This window comes from Dreissena polymorpha, chromosome 9 (assembly GCF_020536995.1).
Source record: "Dreissena polymorpha isolate Duluth1 chromosome 9, UMN_Dpol_1.0, whole genome shotgun sequence".
Taxonomy (NCBI): Eukaryota; Metazoa; Mollusca; class Bivalvia; order Myida; family Dreissenidae; genus Dreissena; species Dreissena polymorpha.
The window spans coordinates 17,424,841-17,443,272 of record NC_068363.1 but is presented as its reverse complement, the minus strand read 5'-3'; the positions used below and the strand labels follow the sequence as shown (position 1 = coordinate 17,443,272).

General features: G+C 35.6%; 1 protein-coding gene across 2 annotated transcripts in view; it reads left to right on the top strand.

Moving 5' to 3' along the window:
• The first annotated feature begins 3,022 nt into the window (after nt 1–3,022).
• Nucleotides 3,023–18,432, top strand: part of LOC127844350 (uncharacterized) — a 53,971-nt gene continuing 38,561 nt past the window's right edge. For both annotated transcript variants that reach the window (XR_008032685.1, XM_052374468.1), the window contains exons 1-2: nt 3,023–3,322; nt 5,029–5,239. Coding sequence is in view for 1 of the 2 variants with exons in the window: in XM_052374468.1 (XP_052230428.1) it covers nt 5,094–5,239 (146 nt within the window). In the remaining variant the exon portion in view is untranslated. The remainder of the gene's footprint in view (nt 3,323–5,028; nt 5,240–18,432) is intronic.

Sequence of the window (18,432 nt, the reverse complement as noted above, 5' to 3'; positions counted from 1 at the left end):
ATGCAGTGATACGGACGGTGTGGTTTATAACATTTTGAATTGTATTCACATGAAATTGCAATTGGAAAGACTATAATAAATAACAATTAGTAAGGGCTCTGGGTGGGGTGGGGGGGCTCTGCCCTTTATTCCTGTTGGGTTCCTGTGGCTGCGGTTCCAAGAAGGTCCCGGCCTTATTATGCCCCCTTCGAAGAAGAGGGGGTATATTGCTTTGCTCATGTCGGTCTGTCGGTCGGTCTGTCGGTCCGTCCACCAGGTGGTTGTCAGACAATAACTCAAGAACCCTTGGGCCTAGGATCATGAACTTCATAGGTACATTGATCATGACTCGCAGATGACCCCTATTGATTTTGAGGTCACTAGGTCAAAGGTCAAGGTCACGGTGACCCGAAATAGTAAAATGGTTTCCGGATGATAACTCAAGAACGCATACGCCTAGGATAATGAAACTTCATGGGTAGATTGATCATGACTCGCAGATGACCCTATTGATTTTGAGGTCACTAGGTCAAAGGTCAAGGTCACGGTGACCCGAAATAGTAAAATGGTTTTTGGATGATAACTCAAGAACGCATACCCTAGGATCATGAAACTTCATAGGTAGATTGATCATGACTTATAGATGACCCCTATTGATTTTGAGGTCACAAGGTCAAAGGTCAAGGTCACGGTGACCAGAAATAGTAATGATTTTCAGATGATAACTCAAGAACGCTTTGCCTAGGATCATGACACTTCATAGGTCATTGATGTGACCCTCAGATGACCCCTATGGATTTCCAGGTCACGGTCAAAGTTCAAGGTCACAGTGACTAAAAATCGTATTCACCACAAGTGGCTGGCAACTACAACAGACAGCCCATATGGGGCTGCATGTTTTAACAAACAGCCCTTGTTAAAGAATTTCAAAAAAATTTTTTTTTTTGGGACAATCAGGCTTACTTGTAATAGTTATGCCTTAATTGGTCATAAAATGACTATTAAAACTGTTGCAAGAAGTCAACATTAACTTGGAAACAAGGAAAGCAACAATGCAATATTAATGAACAGCAATTTTATTTCATAACATTATTTAAATACAGCCATATAGCATTACAACATAATCAAATTTATTGTACATACAGCTGTACACAATAAATGAGAGATGCACCATAAACAACTTTTTCTAAAAAAAAAAAATTTAAATAAAATTATTTGCATACCTACCTACCCTAATTTTTTGGCCATGGGACACTTAGTGTGTTTTAAAAACCGAAGTTTTTCCGGACCATAACTATGTCATTTATCGTTAGATTTAAAAGTAACTTGGTACTTTGTTCACCATCATGGGACGGTGTGTCGCGTGAAAAAAGTCTGTCGATATCTTCAAGGTCATGGTCACACTTGGAGTTCAAGGGTCAAATGCTTGTCCGGGCCATAATTTTATCATTTATTGGGAGATGTTAAACATTTTGGCAAATTTGTTCACCATCATGGGACGGTGTGTCGCGCGAAAAATTACATACATCGATATCTCCAATGTCAAATATGTCACACTTTGAGTTCAAAGGTCAAAAATGGCCATAAATGAGCTTGTCCGGGCCTAACTATTCCATTCATTGTGAGATTTAAAATCATTTGGCATATTTGTTCACCATTTTGGATGGTGTGTTGCGCGAAAGAATTACGTCGATAACTCCAAGTCAAGGTCACACTTTGATTTCAAATGTCAAAAATGGCCATACAGTGTAAATGAGCTTGTCCGGGCCATAACTATGTTGTTCATTGTGAGATTTTAAAATTGTTTGGCACATTTGTTCACCAATATTGGACGGTGTGTCGCGCGAAAGAATTACGTCAATATCTGCAACGTCAAGGTCACACTGTGAGTTCAAAGGTCAAAAATGGCCATAAATGATCTTGTCAGGTCCATAACTATGTCATTTATTGTAAGATTTTAAAAATACCTGGTACATTTGTTCACAATCATTGGACGTGTCATGCGAAAGAATTATGTTGATAACTCCAAGGTATAGGTCACACTTGGAGTTCAAAAGTATAATAATGGCCATAAATTTGGACGGCATGTCATGCGAAAGAATTCAAGAGTTCAAAGGTCGAAATGGCCATAAATGATAATGGCATTATAATTCTTAAAAAAATCGCCATAAATTTGATTCTCTTTGTTTTGTGACGACAGCATGCAAAATAGTCTGTGTCTATGCGGCACATGGGGGTATACGTCACGTCTGTGACAAAGCTCTAGTTCAAGTAGTTTTCATTCGAGCTTCATCAAACTCGAACATGGGTCATGGCAGGTCAGGTCAAAAACTAGGTCACGGGGTCACTAAGTACAGTATTAATTCTCTAATTCAAGTTGTTTTCATCCGATCTTTAACAAACTTGGTCAGATGTTGTATCAAGATGATGTCTAAGTCAAGTTCGAATATGGCTCATGCCAGGTCAAAAACTAGGTCACGGAGTCACTTAGTGCATTTTAAACATTGAGCAATTGGTGTCCGCTCTCTAATTCAAGTAGTTTTCATCCGAGCTTCACCAAACTTGGTCAGAAGTTGTATCTAGATGATGTCTAGGCCAAGTTTGAACATGGGTCATGGCAGGTCAAAAACTAGGTCGTGGGGTCACTAAGAGCTGTATTAAGTGTCCGCTCTCTAATTCAAGTTGTTTTCATCCGATCTATAATAAACTTGGTCAGATGTTGTTTCTAGATGATGTCTAGGTCAAGTTTGAATATGGCTCATGTCGGGTCAAAAACTAGGTCACGGGGTCACTTTGTGCGTTTTAAACATTGAGCAATCGGTTCTGTTCTCTAATTCAAGTAGTTTTCATCCGAGCTAAATTACCAAACTTGGTCAGAAGTTGTATCTAGTTGTTTTTAAAGGTAGCTCACCCAATGAATCATATAGGATCAGGAACTAGGTCACGTGGTCAGAATAAAGAAAGAAAACAGTTGTCAAATAGTGTTTTCCTCTCTATTCTTTCTTTCATAATAATATGCAGATATGTTTATCATTACAGGACTAGTGCAGAAACTGCACATAGAAAGAGAGAGACGAATGTGTTACAGTTCATCAGGAATTACTGAAGTAAATAATTCCACCCAATTCTGAAAAAGAAAAGCCTCATCAGGAATTTTTATAAATCTGCAAACCAACAAAATGAAAGCCTATCTAGAACTGACCTGATGCAAAGTGGTGGACCTTTTGCAGTCACCATGATGGATACCTAAAATGTCACCATGGCAACACATTTCTGGTGCTAGGATTAGTTGTCGTGGCTACAGTCTGGAGCGTGGATGCAAGATGCCTGGACACCAGACCTGGTAAGTGCTACTGGAGATGGTACGTGGACTGTGGACTTTAGTACACCGTATGTTTTAGTCTGAGATTATTCAGTGGTCTGTGTCCAGTCACTGTCATTTATCATGCAATTTAAAAATATCGGCAATGCACTACAAATGAGAAGATGTGTGGCTTATAAAGTCTGTTTGAATACCAGTGGGGTTTTTCGTTCAAATTCTTGGTAGGTATTGGGATCCATTCCCAATTAAAAAAAGTACATGTATATCTTTTTCCAAATGGGAACTTAAAAAGTTCTAATCAAAGTTTTTTCACACACAAAAAATATTAATTAATTATTTCTGTAAGACCTTAACATTAAGTTCAGCTTCCATCAAGCTCTTTGACTTGAACTTAGTAAAATTACATTGAAACCACTTTTATTCTCAATTTTAAAGTATTTATTAGCAAAGCAGAGAAATTGTCTTAAGAAAGCATGAATTGTAAATTGTACATAGCTGCATTTTATGACTATCTTTACAAGTAAATACACCCACATAACTGAATACCAGGATTTATTACCTTTTCATTTTTGTCTTACTTAAAAGATTAAAATACACAGTTAAGATGTTTACATGCCCAACTGTTGCTCAAACAATGTTTAGGCATGTTAAGTTTGAACATGCATGCCCCACTTACTTGCCTTCTTTTCTTTAAAAATTCTTCAAAGAGTCTCTATGGAATATTGTAATGAATGCAGTGTTTTTCTCACCATTTTAGGAATGGGGCCAGGTTGCTTCAGATTGGGAACAATTGCGGCGTTTTGACTAAAATTTGGAAATTCATATTGTTGTTGTATCGCTACAAAATGCTTCAAAATTGAGAATACAGGAGTTTCCAGTATTATATTTACTAAGTTGAACTTACATGGATGGGAGATGAACAAAATATTGAGATATAATAAATTAATAAAAATTGTTATTGTTTAAAATCTTACATTGGGAATTTTTTTGCCCTGATTGGGTAAAATATTTTTTCCATTGGGAATTGGGCCGATTACCGGACCTGATTTTGAATGAAAAAAACATACTGGAATTGTATATTTTTTTGAGGCACATATGACCGGAAATAAATAATAAATACCAGACCCAACGCCTTATCATTTTTGAAACTGGACAGTAGACTTGGGTGCAAACCAGTTTTATCTCCTCCTAACATTTCTAAATGAGGTACAATAGTGTCGCTCAAGGCCCTGGATTACAGTTTCAAAACTATTTCCCGCTCAGAAATAAAATGTAATGGCTACATTTTTAAACCAGGAAGCCTGCAAGTAATAAACTCACAGTCTGGGCAGGTTTTATTATGTTTGCAGCTCAACAGTATCTTAGGTTTGAATTGAAGCCTAAAAGATTTAATCTTGTAAGAAAGGTATTTGATTTAACTTTGTTTTCTATGCAACTATTAATGAGTAAAAGTGTGTATCTTATTGGTAGAGGTTTAACCCTTTCCCACTTAGAATCAATGTGAAAATGGCTTTGTGCAAACAGCATAAAACCAGAACAGCCTGCATGTCACTCGCAGTCTGTTCAGGTTTAATGCTATTTGCTGCTCATCAGTATCTAAGAGTTGGAAATAAAGCCTTAAAAACTTGAATCTAGTTAGAAGGTCTTTGATTAAATTGAACTTTTTAAGGGACTACAAACGTGTGGAAATTCATATGTTAGCGGAAAAGGGTCAACTTTATTTCCAGCGGTTCAGTACCCGCGACACTTGTTCTACCATGGTATCAGCATCCCGATCGTTCTGGAGAACTCCATGCGGGCCTCACACAACATAACCAATCATATCCTGAAGATCCTGCTGGAGGAAGTGGTCGGATATGAACGCGTAGAGATACGTGACAAGGATACCATGAACGCCACCTTGATCATGAACCGAATATCGGGATGTCCAGAAACTGGGTAAGTGGATGCTTATGGTGTTGTTTTTGTTGTTGTTCATGGTTCAGAACAGATGTTTCATTAACTTTGGAGATGGCTAAATCACCTTTAACTAATATTTAGCTGATGATAAGGAGTTTTAGTTAAAAAATGCTTAAATTCCTCTCCTGCTTTTGAAAATAATAGGCCTATTTTTAAACTTAATGAAACCCATGCATTTAAATAGGAATACTGACTGTGTTACCAGTATATATATAAATAGTTAAATACTGTACATCATGATATTTCTTGAAGTTGATTGCCAATATACCTTAATCAAAGCTTAATCAAACTCCCAGCAGAATAATTACTTGCAAAGGAGTTGTAAATGTCAGTTTTCATGTCATTATATTAGCTTGTACTTTAAAGTCAGTTTAATATATCCCCCCTTATCAGTATTGATTCATTTGCCCATTTGAATAAGTCCAAGCGCAAAAGTAGGTAAATGTCTACATCAAAGTGTCAGGTCAGGTGATGAGAGAGTTCAATGGAAGTATCAAATCTTTTAACCCTTTCATCATAAGAAGCAATGTGAAAATGGCTTTTGCAACTAGCATAAAAGCAGAACAGCCTGCGAGTAACTCGCAGTCGTTAGTAACTCGCAGTCTGTTCAGATTTTATGCTGTTTGCTGCTCATCAGTATCTAAGGGTTGGAGATAAAGCCATAAAAATTTTAATCTAGTTAAGAAAGGTCTTAAATTAAATATAACTTTCTAAGGGACTTCAAATGCATAAAAAAACGTACCTAAGTGGTAAAAGGTTAATTAAGTAGGTAGTATTGATATAAAGTGAAGGTCAATTCAAGTCAACCAATCATTCTGACCTTATGACTAGTTTAAGCACATAAGGTCAATGTCAAGGTCATAGAGAGGTCAGGTGATACATGTTGAGAATTTTTAACATCAATGCAAGTATCAAAGCTTTATATGAGGCAGTATTGATGTTACACGAAATGGTTTGTTTTGGATTAACCAAAAAGTGCACCATCCAAATTAGTCTAAATTCAAATGTAGGTCAATATCAAGGTAAAAAATGAGGTCGGGTGATGTGGGTGTGTTGATAGTGTTCAAAGACATTATCCATTCAAGTATCAAAGCTTTGTAAGAAGCATGATTTAGTTGGACAAAAAGTATTATTTTGGGTAAACCCTGTACAGACCGAAGAACAAAATCACAGACAGGCAAGCTCCATATGCTGCTGCGCATCTTTACATATATTGGCATAATAAGAAAATGCATACCGGTAACATACTTTAATATTTTGCTTGCAAGCATGAAGCAATAAAATACATGATTTATAAATTTACAGCTTACATTATTACAATTTGTCAAGTGCTAATCATGGGATGTTTTTTAAGGAGTATGGTGAGCTAATACATAAACTTGCCTTTAAAGTACATCATTAAAGAAGGCATGTTATTTCTTTATTTTGGCAATATAAACTATATATGAGTTAATGCAAACCAGAAAGTTTATATTTGTTTCCTGGTGTATGTACCAGTTATGTCATATTTATGGAAGTAAGAATATTTTGTATTTTAATATCCATAACATTTTGTGTGGTAAATGTTGGAACTCTTGGTATTAGTACTGTACGACATTTAGATGTCGGGCGTTGATTCGTAAATAATTGATTGAGGTGATGAATGCACTGCTTAGATAATGTGCACCTTACAATAAACATTATGCATGTAATCTATGCTTTGTACTTAAGATTGATATAAGCATACAGGTTAATATTATCTAGGGAAGAAATTGCATCGGTCATACTTGATTTTTTATAAAACAATATATTATACAGCAATCAAAATATATATTATATGCATTTTTACATTCTGAAAAAGTATGTGATATATAATTTGGTCTTTTGCTTCTCTATGTTTTTATGCCCCGGAAGGAGGGCATATAGTGATCGGACCGTCTGTCCGTCCTTCCGTCACACTTTGCGTTTATGTTTTGCGTTTAGGTTTCGAAAAATGCTCATAACTTCTATGTCCCTTCAGATAGCAACTTGATATTTGGCATGCATGTGCATCTCATGGAGCTGCACATTTTGAGTGCTAAAAGGTCAAGGTCATCCTTTTAGGCAAAAGGTAAAAAAAACAAAATCAAAGTGGCCCAGTAGGGAGCATTGTGTTCCTGACAAACACATCTCTTGTTCTGATCCTGTATTCACATACAAGCTGGACTAATTTTGACCTAAAATGACATCAGAATTATTCAGAATCTAGCAATCATAAATTATTTGTTCTATTTTAATAATCCTCTTCTGCAAAACAATAAATGTTGTAACATTTTCGGACAGCCAAATTTTGATTGTTTACAATTAAAAGGTGTATTAACTAGTGGATAGTTTCAGGAGAATGTATCAGTCTGTTGGCGTGCATTTTCTGCATAAAACCCCAGGCTCTACTTCACCTCTGTGAGTTCATTTAACAAGCTTATCCCCTGATAAAAGACTGATCCGGGAATTCACACAAGTTTAGAAAAACCCACTTATCCCTCGGTACAAACAATGCTGGTCAATTATATCAACCAATGATGGCTTGATTTAAATAATAACGGTCGATATGTTTTGTGATTTTGAAAGGATTACAAATGTGTCAGTTTTATTTGTACCAGCAGATTAGCGGGTTTTACCAAAAGGTTGCTTCTACGGAATACACATATACACATGCATTTTATTCCAGTTATATTTAATGATTTCCAGTATTAAGCTTCTTCAATCATGTTATTTAAAAAAATTATATCGGTTCATGAAGAATAGAGAGAATACTGAGCTAATGTTGAACATGGATTTGTGAGTCAAGCAAAGAGTAAAAAACCTTCAGTCGGTCGGTCTGTCAGTAGACCAGTTCGTTTTCGATCAATAACTTGTCAACAAATTGATCGATGGGCTTGATACTTCACATGTGCATTGGCCTTGGACAGTATATGACTCCATTTAAATTTGGGGTCACTTGGTCACAGGTCAAGGTCACTGTCATAAGTATTTAAAATCGTTTCTGTTCAATAACTAATCAACAAATTGACCGATTGGCTTGATATCTCACATGTGCATTTGCCTTGGACAGTAAATGACCCTATTGACATTGGAGTCACTAAGTGAAAGGTCAAGGTCACTGTCACAATAAGTGTGAAAATTGTTTCCTTTCAATAACTTGTCAATGGTTTGAATAATTGGCTTGATAATTCACATGTGCATCGGCCTTGGACAGTAGATGACCCCTATTGAAATTGGGATCACTAGGTCAAAGGCCAAGGTCACTGTCACAATAAGTGTTAAAATTGTTTTTATCATTACTCGTCAACCAATTGACCAATCAGCTTGATACTTCCCATTTGAATTTTCCTGGGACAGTAGATGATTCCTGTAGATGATTCCTATTGAAATTGATGTCACTTATTCAAAGGTGAAGGTCACTGTCACAATAAATGTGAAAATCGTTTCTGAACAATAACTCATCAACAAATTGACCAATTGGTTTGATGCTTCACATTTGCATTGGCCTTTGACAGTAAATGACCCCTTATTGAAATTGGGGTCACTAGTTCAAAGCCCTGTTTGGAGGGGCATATGTCTCAGATTGCGGTACAATTGTTACAAATAATTATGGCAAAATGGCATGATCAAATGTCAAATTCTTAACAAGTAAAAAATGTTTATTTTTTATTTTTTATTTATTTAATGCATTTTAATTTGCATTTGTTGTACAGTAATTTATTTGATTCAGCACTGATACCAAATAAGAACATTGTTATGTATATTCTTTTGGTGTAAACTTTGTGCTTGAACATGGTTGACCTTGTTGACTTAAACTTCTTTAAACTGACACTACAAACGTTTCCTCCCTTCTTGAGAGTGCATAAAAGTAAAGCATGAAAGAAACCATATATCAAGTATGTTATAAATAACAATGAACACAATTGTTTCTAATAACTCTTTGCCTGTACAAAAACATTATGGCATTCTTTTGTGGACATTGGCAACATGACATGGTCTGTGTCAATAGCAGCATGCAATTACAATCATCTGGGTTTTCAATGCACATACTGGGTCTTTCAATGCATATATTGTGTGTCTGTCACTCAAAAAAGGGTCATCATTCATAATGACTTGAATTCAGCACATACACAAAAAATTATTTATGAATATTGATGTTTTGGTTCTAATGTCTTGTTGTTGTTGTTGTTTTTTGTTCAGAGTTTTGCTTTTTAAGTCATATTGAATGTAAGTGTATGCATTTTGAAGACTTATAAAACATTTTTCATTTCAAACATTGTAAAGTTTCTCTCGACTCAATACACTAAATTAGGTTTGCACTGAAATTTGAGAAGCTCCCGTTCAGGAGAGGTCGATAATTGATTTTTAAATTATTTCAAGCTGTTTTATAACATACTGTTTTTGTTGCTGTCAAAGTCTATTCAGCCAAGTAATTCTACATTACAGATTAAATAAATATCTGACATTTTTTGTCTTTACATAAAAAACCACCCAGTATTTGCACAGGTATTGATTTAAATCTTAAATTTGAATAGGTGATAAATTGATTAAATAGTCTGTTGGACTGTTCAGTATTTCGAATTAACTGAGTGGAATCCTTTAGCACAGATCTTAATTGGTGACTCATGGCCAAGATTTGTTTAGTTTATTTCGACTTTTTTACAGCTGAGGATTTCAATAGCTTCAATATCTTTGGTTAGGTTTTACTGTTTTGTCTTAAGCTACATGGTTTGTTATACTTTCACATTTGTTGCTTTGTCCTATCCACCTGTATCACCAGTGTTGTTTTCACCATATTGGGAATGGGGCCGGGTCCCTTGGCATTGTGAAAAATCGCGCCATTTAGGCTCTAATTTAAATATTATTATACCCCCATTACCATTGGTAATGGGGACTATAAAGGAGTCACTTAGTCTGTCGGTCTGTTGGTCTGTCCCAAAATTTCATCCGATCTTCACCAAACTTGGTCACAAGTTGTATCTCGATGATGTATAGGTCAAGTTTGAATATGGGTCATGCTGGGTCAAAAACTAGGTCACGGCGTCACTGTGTGTTTTAAACCGAAAGTTTGTCCGGATCATAACTATGTCATTTATCGTTAGATTTTAAAATAACTTGGTACATTTGTTCACCATCATGGGAGGGTGTGTCGCAATAAAAAAGTACGTCGATATCTCCAAGGTCAAGGTCACACTTGGAGTTCAAGGGTCAAATGCTTGTCCGGGCCATAACCTTATCATTTATTGTCAGATTTTAAAATCATTTGGCAAATTTATTCACCTTCATGGGACGGTGTGTCGCGCAAAAGAATTACGTCAATATCTCGAAGGTCAAGGTCCGATTTGAGTTCAAAGATTAAAAATGGCCATAAATGAGCTTGTCTGGGCAATAACTATGTCGTTCATTGTGAGATTTTAAAATCATTTGGCACATTTGTTAACAATCATTGGATGGTGTGTCGCGCGAAAGAACTACGTCGTTATCTACAAGGTCAAGGTCACACTTTGAGTTCAAAGGTAAAAAATGGCCATAAATGAGCTTGTCCAGGCCATAACTATGTTGTTCATTGTGAGATTTTAACATAATTTGGCACATTTGTTCACCCTTATTGGATGGTGTGTTGCGCGAAAGAATTACTTCAATATCTGCAACGTCAAGGTCACACTGTTAGTTCAAAGGTCAAAAATGGCCATAAATGATCTTGTACGGTCCATAACTATGTCATTTATTGTGAGAATTTATTTAAAAATACCTGGTACATTTGTTCACAATCATTGGAGGATGTGTCATGCGAAAGAATTATGTCGATAACTCCAAGGTCTAGGTCACACTTGGAGTTCAAAAGTAAAAAAATGGCCATAAATTTGGTTGGCATGTCATGCGAAAGAATTCAAGAGTTGAAAGGTCGAAATGGCCATAAATGATAATGGCATTATATTCTTAAAAATCGCCATAAATTTGATTCTCTTGTTTTGTGAAGACAGCATGCAAAATAGTCTGTGTCAATGCGGCACATGGGGGTATACGTCACGTCTGTGACAAAGCTCTAGTATTTACTAAGGTTTACCTTATAGATCTGGATTTGAGATTATATAAATTTTGAGACTTATAATTTTTATTTTAGCTCATCTATTTTTTGAAAAAAAATTATGAGCTATTGTCATCACCTTGGCGTCGGCGTCGGCGTTGGCGTTGGCGTCGGCGTCCGGTTAAGTTTTGCGTTTAGGTCCACTTTCTCAGAAAGTATCAATGCTATTGCATTCAAACTTGGTACACTTACTTACTATCATGAGGGGACTGGGCAGGCAAAGTTAGATAACTCTGGCGTGCATTTTGACACAATTATGTGCCCTTTTATACTTAAAAAATTGAAAATTTTGGTTAAGTTTGCGTTTAGTTCCACTTTTCTCAGTGAGTATCAATGCTAGTGCATTCAAACTTGGTACACTTACTTACTATCATGAGGGGACTGGGCAGGCAAAGTTAGATAACTCTGGCATGCATTTTGACAGAATTATGTGCCCTTTTTATACTTAGAAAATTGACAATTTTGGTTAAGTTTTGTGTTTAGGTCCATTTTATTCCTTAAGCATCAAAGCTATTGCTTTCATACTTGCAACACTTACTAAATATCATAAGGGGACTGTGCAGGCAAAGTAATGTAACTCTGACTGGCATTTTTGACAGAATTATGTGCCCTTTTTATACTTAGAAATTGAAAATTTGATAAGTTTTGTGTTTAGGTCCACTTTATTCCTACAGTATCAAAGCTATTGCTTTCATACTTGCAAGATTATGAACTATCATAAGGGGAACCGGTGCAGGCAAAGTTATGTAGCTCTGACTTGCATTTGGACGGAATTATGGGCCCTTTATACTTAATTTAAATTTAAAATTTGGTTAAGATTTATGTTTTGGTCCACTTTACCCCTAAAGTATCATAGATTATTGCTTTCATACTTGGAACACTCACAAACTATCATAAGGGTACAGTAAAAGGACAAGTTGCATAACTCTGGTTGTCATTGTTATGGAATGATGGCCCTTTTTTGACTTAGTAACTTTTAATATATGGTTAAATTTTGTGTTTCGATCCACTCGAAGTATCCAAGGCTATTGCTTTCAAACTTCAAATACTTACATGCTATCATGAGGTTACTGTACCTGGCAACTGAATTTTACTTTGACCTTTGAATGACCTTGACTCTCAAGGTCAAATTATTAAAGTTTGCTAAAATTGCCATAACTTCTTTATTATGATTAGATTTGAATTGATACTTTGATGAAACTACTCTTACCTGAATACCACGCCCGTCTCTAGATTTGCCACCGATTTTCATCGTTTACACTGGAAAAAAGAGTGGCAAACGAGGGAGTATTGGAACATCAAATTCGATGAAAATCAGTGGCAAACGGTTGAAAAAAAAAAGAGGACAGTGGAAGAATTTACATCATTGATGGCATTTGGTGGCATTTGATGGCAAACGGTTGGAGTATTTGGAACGAAATGCCATCGTTTGCCATCCAGTGGAAAACGATGAAAATTTTACATCGTTGCCACAGACGATGGCAAACGGTGGAGTATTGAAACAAAATGCCATCGTTTTGCCATCCAGTGGAAAACGATTTAAAATTTTACATCGTTTGCCACAGACGATGGCAAACGGTGGAGTATTGAAACAAAATGCCATCGTTTGCCATCCAGTGGAAAACGATGAAAAATTTTACATCGTTTGCCACAGACGATGGCAAACGGTGTGAGTACATAGACAAAATGCCACCGTTTGCCATCCAGTGGAAAACGGTGTAATATTTACACCGTTTGCCACCGAAAATGGCAAATTGATGAAAAAGATGTACAATTAGAGAGTAAACAAGGCAAATGTTGACGCCGCACAACGGACCACGGACAAAAGGCGATCACAAAAGCTCACCATGAGCACGTTGTGCTCAGGTGAGCTAAAAAGGATAAATAAAATACAAAGTAGGTAAAGAAATATTGTATATATTTATACATATTTTTTCGTGTATACATGAATGAAAATATAAACAGGATGTGTTTGTGAAACACTGTGTCCCCCATGTATTTGACCGTGAGGGATGACCTTCACCTTTCACCACTCAAAATATGCAGCTCCACGAGATACACATGCATGCCAAATATCAAGTTCCTATCTTCAATATGGCAAAAGTTAAAGTTTGACCGCAAACAAACAAACAGACAGGGCAAAAACAATATGTCCCCTGTACAGACTGAGGGACATAAAAAAACACAGAATATACATATTAATTATCATTTAAATTGTTTCTTGATGGCTTCAACAAGTGTCTTAACACGATGTTGATAGAGTCTTTTGAGCATGCTGGGAACCCTCCATGATGCATTCTGAAAAACAAGCAAAAAAAAACACACACTTAAAAAGACATTGTTGGGTTTAATTGGTGTTTTCTTATTGTCCCAATATTTTTTAAACCTAGCTAAAGGCAAGTGTTTAAGTCCAGTTTTTTAGTCCATAAAATGTTAATTATTTAAGAACATGTTGCTTTACAATGGGATTTTTGAGCGAATACTGCCCTTATTGGTTGCTTATATTAAATATAGATATTTAAATGGCATTTGTTTGGGGAAAAACATCATTAAAATACATAAAATAATCGTAACCTATAAGGTAACAATTTCATTTGCAAATGTGTATGTCACCCTTGTAAAAAGGACAGTTTTTGCCTGTCTTCAATTGTGGTCTTGCATCGCCACTGTTTCCCCCTCTGACCACTTAGAGATCTTCCCTGCACCTCCTCCTTGTTGAACAGCATTCGGAACACCTTTGCTGTGGCCTTCTTGTAATTTTGCACAGCGCACTTTCAGCCACTACTTGACTCTACAACAATAAAAAATGTGAAATGAGACCAGTAAAAACTAAGCACCCATTTTTTTAAATCTGAACTGAATACAAAAGAAAACAATGTAATTATGAGATCTTTTTTTCCCTTTATTATTTAACTGCCTAGCATGTGTATTTTGTAGAACACCAAACACTAGAAAATATTTAAACTAGATATTTGCCAAATTTTACTTAAAATTTACATATAGAAGTGACTTCCAAGACTATAAAAACACAAATACCTTGGTGTAACCTCGATATGTTCCAATAGAGGAAGCAGCACTAGCTGATGCTGATGCACTAGACATGGGGGTAGTCTGTAGTACATTGATTGTTGCTGTTTGGAGATCCAACAGGCTATAATGCAACAAAATCAAATTAGTTAAGATAAAATAAGATATATAACAAGAAAAGACTGCAAGAGAGATTAACAAACCACATAACAAATATACTGTATACAAGAGCATTGTTAAAACGGAACAAACTGATGTACATGTCATTAAATAAGTGATTTGATAAAGGCAGTGGTATTAATCAAGACCCTTAAGACTGTCTCGAGAAATAACATGGCCTGTATCAAAACACTTCAAAAGGGAGCTATTGTTGTGACCCACATGTCACCCTCAGCATGGGTAGATCTTTTTGTTAAGGTCTATTTCTCAGAATTGAGCAAAGATTTCAGGGTTAAATTTGGTATGCATGTCAAATATCAAAGGGGAACAAATTTCACAAGGGCAGGCAGTGCTTTTTTTATTCTATAGCTGTAGCAGAAACAGGCTACATCCCCTCAGATTTTTTTTATTCATGCCCCTTTCTCCTAAAATGAAACGTACATTTGGACATTTCATTCCCCTTTAAGTAACATTGCGTGCTTATTGTCCCCATTTTTTCACACGCTATTTCCCAGCCCCCACCCCCCATATATGAAGGCTCGGGTCCCTTCTCCCGAGCCTTAAAAACCCTGGTATGTTTCATTTAGTTCTTTAAATAAAATTACCAATATACATAAAAGCAACATTGTTTATTGTTACCTTGCTGCTATCCTGTGTACCAGTATGCCTGGGTGTACTGCAAATGTTTGCCTGCTTCAGGTTCGCCAATTCAGTTTTAACAGACTGAAATAATACCACATAATAATAACATTTACATAATCAATTTGATGTTTATCCCATGTAATTTTCCATTTTTAACTACATATACTTTAATGAAATTTAAATACATGTAACTATAGCAAACAAAAAACACACAAAAACAAATGGATAAACTTACAGCTAAATCATCCCACATCTGTTTTGCACCAATATCTAGGCTGGTAACCGACGCTCTCAAACTAAACAACTCTTGCTGATGATTACAGCACTGGTATTGGTGTCGTGGGGAAAATCGTCCTTGGCGTGACTGGAGGTGATGGTCGTGGAGAGGAAGTGGGCATACTAGTATTTTTTTTTACTGGAGTGTCAGCGAGTACTGCCATGCTTGTACTGAACAAACATCCAGTGTCCTCAAGCCTGAAGTATTTTGCAGAACAATAGACTAATGTCAATTAAAAAGTTCATTTACTTAATTGTTACACAGTAATGGATATTATGACATTTACTGTTAACCAAACAATATTCGAAGAGCATACACATCATTTGGTGAATTAGAACTTTATTTGTGATAATTGATACATGGAAATTGATAAATAAAAAAATCCATTCAGACATTCTGAGTCTAGGTTTGACGATTATGGTTCTGTTTTGGACTCAGAACCAATTTTTATGTCTAGGTATCCTTTCCCATAATGGTAAAAAGTTAAAGTTATATGTTAAACTGATCCTGTTGACATAAATGATCTGTTCATAATTGTTCATATTTTATTTATAGAATAAATTAAAGCAAAACAAAATATTTGGTTTATTGATCAATAACTGAATCATAATGATAGTAATGGGAGCAAAACTACCAAAGTGGAGACTACCAGTCACTACCTGGAGTGAAATAACAGGGCCAGGAAACTACTTGGAAGCAAAATAACCTGATACTGGTTAAAACATATTTTTCTTTTAATTGTAAGCTTTAAATTGTAAATAAAATAATATTTTGTGATAAATCATATATATTTTGCTTTTAAGTGCAATATATTACAATACCTAGGTGGTGATAAATCACATAGCGCTAAGTCTTCCGCCACTTGCTCTAATTTCTTCTGCTGAAAAGTCGCAAAAAAAAATGGGATAAGAATCAATGTTTACTGGAAGGATTTTATAAAAAAAAAATATTACAAACAAAAATGATTCTTTGTGCAATCAGTTTAATGCATATATATGCCATGTCCGTTCACGAAAGGGAGAATTTCAGAAATAAAAAAGCTGCTTACCTTTGTGCTGTTCAGTTGATCATCATCATTGACAATTATCTTCCTTTTCACAGCCTTTGGCTTTATAACTTTCGTCTTCGTTTGTGCCACCCTACCAATAACAACACACACATAAAAAGGCATAAACAATGATAATAACACAGCTTATGTGCAAGGTTGTCAAGAATTATGGAAGATATACACATGTACCTGTTTCATAATTGGGAAGAAATGTTTACAACTTTGCAACTGACGTGGTTTGTAGTCTAAAAGCGGTGATGAGTGCTAAAAATAGCCGAAAGAAAATTCAATTTTAATTCTATTTTAAAACAACTTTTTACCATCAGAAGTAGCTTATTATATCACTACCAATGTATTGTAAAGAAACTGATTGTTTGTAAACACAATTTACTTGGAAGACACTGTATATTGAGCTCAAAACAAGTTGTACTGTCTATTTGTTTATGGTAATGTCCAATAGAATACATATTGTTTTTTGATAACCTTTATAAAAAAATATTTCAAAATCGGTAATAATTACGGATCGTCAGCTTTTATGAGCCTTTACTTAAGTTAATAAATTACATAAATGATAACAGAGATAACCAGATCAAGGATTAAAGTCGTAATCGTTCTAATACACACTTGTTCACCCATTTTGTCAGGAGTTTTAATTTGTAAATAAATACAAAGTAAATCTGAAAGGTTGAAACGAAACTGTCTGTCCCAAAGTTGCAAAACATCGATTCTCAACCAAAATACAATAAAAATGCAACAATTACTACACGCATACAAATTTCACATGGTGTATATATTACTTTGACAATAATATAAACCAAAACTTCGATATTTGACAACAAATTATATCCGATAATTACCGAATAACAATTTAAAACCTTGTGAATTTTTTCTCAACGAAAGAGAGTCGCCATATTGCCTTAGTTATCAACATCAACCTGTTAAACATTCGCCGATTGGTCAATCGTAAAATATCAACCAATTAAACAACGCGTACTGTCAACATTCGGATCTAAAAAAAGACTGATCACGTGACGTGACAGTTGTTGTTTGCCTGCTTTAAAAAATACATTTATCATGATCGACTGAAATTATTAACTCTATGAACAGTATAGGTCCACTTATACATTAAATGCTTTTTGCGAACATGTTATGTATGAAAATCACTCGCAGCACACGTTTCACTGAGCAACTTACATTTGAATCTGGATCAGCATGCTCAACTGACTCATTGCTCCTGTCGCCACCATCAATTTTGTGTTGTTGTTTAGCCTGAGGAATGCTTAATTCATCAAGAAGTCTTGTGAATATGTTTGTCTCCTTTAGAAGCATCTCAAATTCTTTCTTCTCACTTGCGTCTAAACGAAATAGGTGTGAACTAGAACTCTACATGTATTTTGCGTTTAAAATACAAATTATATTCAAGCCTTATTTAAAAGCGCATTGCCATAATGCTCTGATGCCATCCTGCTAAGGGTGTGCACAAGTAAAACAATTGAATTTTATCTTAAGTAAAACGGAAAAAAGGCGTTAACAAACTAAACATATTTAAATTCTTACCTCCAATTTTAGCAATCACGGCATCATGTTTCCCAAAGCCTGGACATTTCACTGTCACGTTTTGTCCAATAGCATATGACGAATAATCGCTTCTGGGAAATACAATATTACTCAACTTCAAAACACTTCCACTAATAGGAACATCGTTGATCCAAATAAAAAGTCCAACTTGATCAGCCATTGCAGATTAGATTCCAAACACCCTTATAAAAACACCTGTGTACACTATGCTAAAATTGCGGCGAAGTTATGGAAAACGGGCGGGCTTATCAGTTGGCGAAAGGCTGCTCCTATTCAAACCATGTCACGTGATTTGGCAGCTTTCCAATGCAGCTGACCACTTGTGTTTAACAAGATAGGGACAGGATTGGGAT